The sequence below is a fragment of the Carlito syrichta genome, unplaced genomic scaffold (assembly GCF_000164805.1).
Source record: "Carlito syrichta isolate Samal-C Ts95f unplaced genomic scaffold, Tarsius_syrichta-2.0.1 Scaffold270090, whole genome shotgun sequence".
NCBI classification, from domain to species: Eukaryota; Metazoa; Chordata; class Mammalia; order Primates; family Tarsiidae; genus Carlito; species Carlito syrichta.
This window is the reverse complement of record NW_007214186.1, coordinates 129,275-131,931: the sequence shown is the minus strand read 5'-3', so window position 1 is coordinate 131,931 and position 2,657 is coordinate 129,275. Positions and strand designations below refer to the sequence as shown.

The following is a 2,657-nucleotide window of genomic DNA, read 5'->3' as shown; positions in this document are numbered from 1 at the left end:
GTTTTTCAGAATGATGGTTCGAAACCACTGAAATTGAAATGGCTATGAAAGCAGTAAGAATTTTCTTTTCTCAGCACCATTTTCCCAAGTGCTGCCCACCTTGGGGCTGGCTAAGGCAGCTGGTCCTGATGGTGAGTGGTCCCACCCCTCCTGGGTTCCTCCCCTGCAGGTGGACCGGAGTGTCGTCGTGGACCGGGGCTGTGTCTGGGGGAAGATGCAGGCCTGCGTGGTGCCAGGGCTAGCCCTCTGTCTCCTGCTGGGGAATCTTGCAGGTGAGGGTTCACTCTGGGTGGGCACAGCTGATGTGACTTCCAGCAGGCCTCCTGTGCTGTTCCCTCTTGTACCCGTCCCGGGGGCTGCTCAGACACCTGGGAGTCCTGCAGTTGGTTGGGGTGGGTCAGGAGAGTGACCTTGCCCATCCCTGCCCTCTTCGGGAACATCCTAGGTGACACCACTTCTCTTCCTTTGCAGGGGCCAAGCCTGTTCAGGAGGAGGGAGGTACTGTTCTCTGATGTCTTTCCTTTTGTTTATTCAAGTAACTGGTGTACCTGGGTGAAGTGGGGAAGAAAAGCTTGCTGGGGGTGGCAGTGGTGTTTTCTCCCAAGTAGCACATCAGAGCCTTGGTTTAGCTCAGGTCTGAGCAGAAAAAATGTGGCCAGCTTGGAGCTGTATAAGCAGAGGGACTTAAACTCTAGCAAAATGGGAACACACTAGATGAGGGGAGGAGCCAAGGCCCTTGATGACCCCCTGACATTCCCTTCCTCATATCTGGGCTCCAGCCCCCAGACCCTCCAATCCTGAGTCCTAACCACTTCCAGTATCGCCAGGGCCATCTTCGCCCAAGCTCTGGGAACTAGGAGGCTGTGCTCTCTTCTGAAATCCCATCAGGATGTGAGGGCCCCATATTCCCACCACACCGTTCCCTCCCTGCTCAGTATCCCCCCAAACAAGGACAGGCCTCCCCCTCCCTCTCATCCTCTTCCTCTTTCCCTGTCCCCCAGATAAGGCATCCCCAAGGGACTAGGTCATCACCTCACTGACGACCAAGGACGGACCAAGCCCAGGAAGGTCGCATCAGTGAGGGCACAGCTGGACACAATCCACTTACCTCAAAGTCCCACGGGTGGTGTCTCAGGGCAGGACGGTGGGGGCAGCCCCTGAGGCAGGTGTTGTATCTTTCAGATCCCTACGCGGAGCTGCCAGCCATGCCCTACTGGCCTTTCTCCACCTCTGACTTCTGGAACTACGTGCAGCACTTCCAGACCCTGGGGGCTTACCCCCAGATTGAGGACTTGGCCCGTACCTTCTTTGCTCACTTCCCCCTAGGGAGCACCCTGGGCTTCCATGTCCCCTATCAGGAGGACTGAGCAAGCTTTAGCAGGACGTCCTCCCAAAGCCATGACCCCTGGGGTACTGGGCTTGGCTTCACACTCAATAAACTCCCAACTGAAGACACACAACAAACGCCTGTGGGTTGTCTTTCAAGAAGCCACTGCACTTAGGTCCTGTTTACTTCATTTATAAATTAACCTGGTTGAATTTTGATTACCAGTGAACACACTTTAGTAAATATGTTCACAGCTTCCATCCACACAAGCATCAATAAGAGCACTCATGTTTTAGGCAGGCTGAGGACTGACTGCTATGTGTCTCTCTGTCATCTAATTCCCACAATGACCTTGGGTGGGGGTGCAGAGGTTCCCTCAGATTACAGGTGAGGAAACTGAGGCAAAAAGACACCAGGCCACTGCTTGGCTTGAGACAGTCACACAGTTGGTTAGAGCGTGGCCAGATCCCAGTGCAGACACCACTGCCTGGCCACTACTCTGGGGAGGAGGCAAACTCACAGCATTCATAGTGAGCAGTCATGCTTCCCACCACAGCACAGCCCTGAGAGCAGTCCACATGAGGCAGCAGCAAATGAGGAAGAGAGAGACCCTGTCTGTGAGGGAGAATCGAGGCCTGGGAAGGCTCCAGGCTCAGAGGTTGCGGGGAGGGAGAGGCTTCACTAGGGTGCCCTGAGGGAGTCGAAGACTGAGCAGGCAGTGTGGATGGTGTCTCAGAAATGGGCTTCCAGCAAGGGGATGGCCTCTGTGCAGTTAGTGAGCTCCCCACCACCACAAGGTATGCAAGCAGACACTAGAGACCCTCAGCTCTGATCTTTTAGTTGGTAAAGACTGGTTTAATGCGTTGCTCCTCTTGGTCACCACAGTTCCAATTGGTCTGACTTTCACTCTGGTACTTCAGGGTGACGTGTGGGCATGGCCTCTGAAGCTCACCCACATGGCCAGTCATTGCTCACTTCTCCTTGCACCCTGCACTGTCCATTCAGGCCAGTTGATCCCGGCCCAGACTACAATCCCCCCTTACATCCTGGTTCAAGTCCTGACTCCTTGAGCCACCCTCCCTTTCGCCACCACACTGCCCCTGCTCTAGAGGCCCAACCCCCAAGCCTACCTACTTCTAAAGGTTGTTAAAGAAAAATCGATACAGTGATACCTGTTAATACATGGTATGGAATACTTTATTTAGGATCACCACAATAGGCATAGGGACCACTGCAATGCGGTCTTTCAATGGAGGAGGGAGATCGCGCTTAACTCCAAATACACCACAGGCAAGTGGGAATTTACAGCTGAAGAGCAGAATGGGAGTCA

At 54.0% G+C, this 2,657-nt stretch overlaps 1 protein-coding gene across 1 annotated transcript; it reads left to right on the top strand.

The window, feature by feature from the left end:
- Nucleotides 1-214: 214 nt before the first annotated feature.
- Nucleotides 215-1,367, top strand: OTOS (otospiralin). The gene is made up of 3 exons (XM_008052260.1): nucleotides 215-272; nucleotides 472-498; nucleotides 1,183-1,367. Exons 1-3 carry the CDS (start codon nucleotides 215-217, stop codon nucleotides 1,365-1,367), a joined length of 270 nt encoding a protein of 89 aa, XP_008050451.1.
- The last annotated feature ends 1,290 nt before the right edge of the window (nucleotides 1,368-2,657 follow it).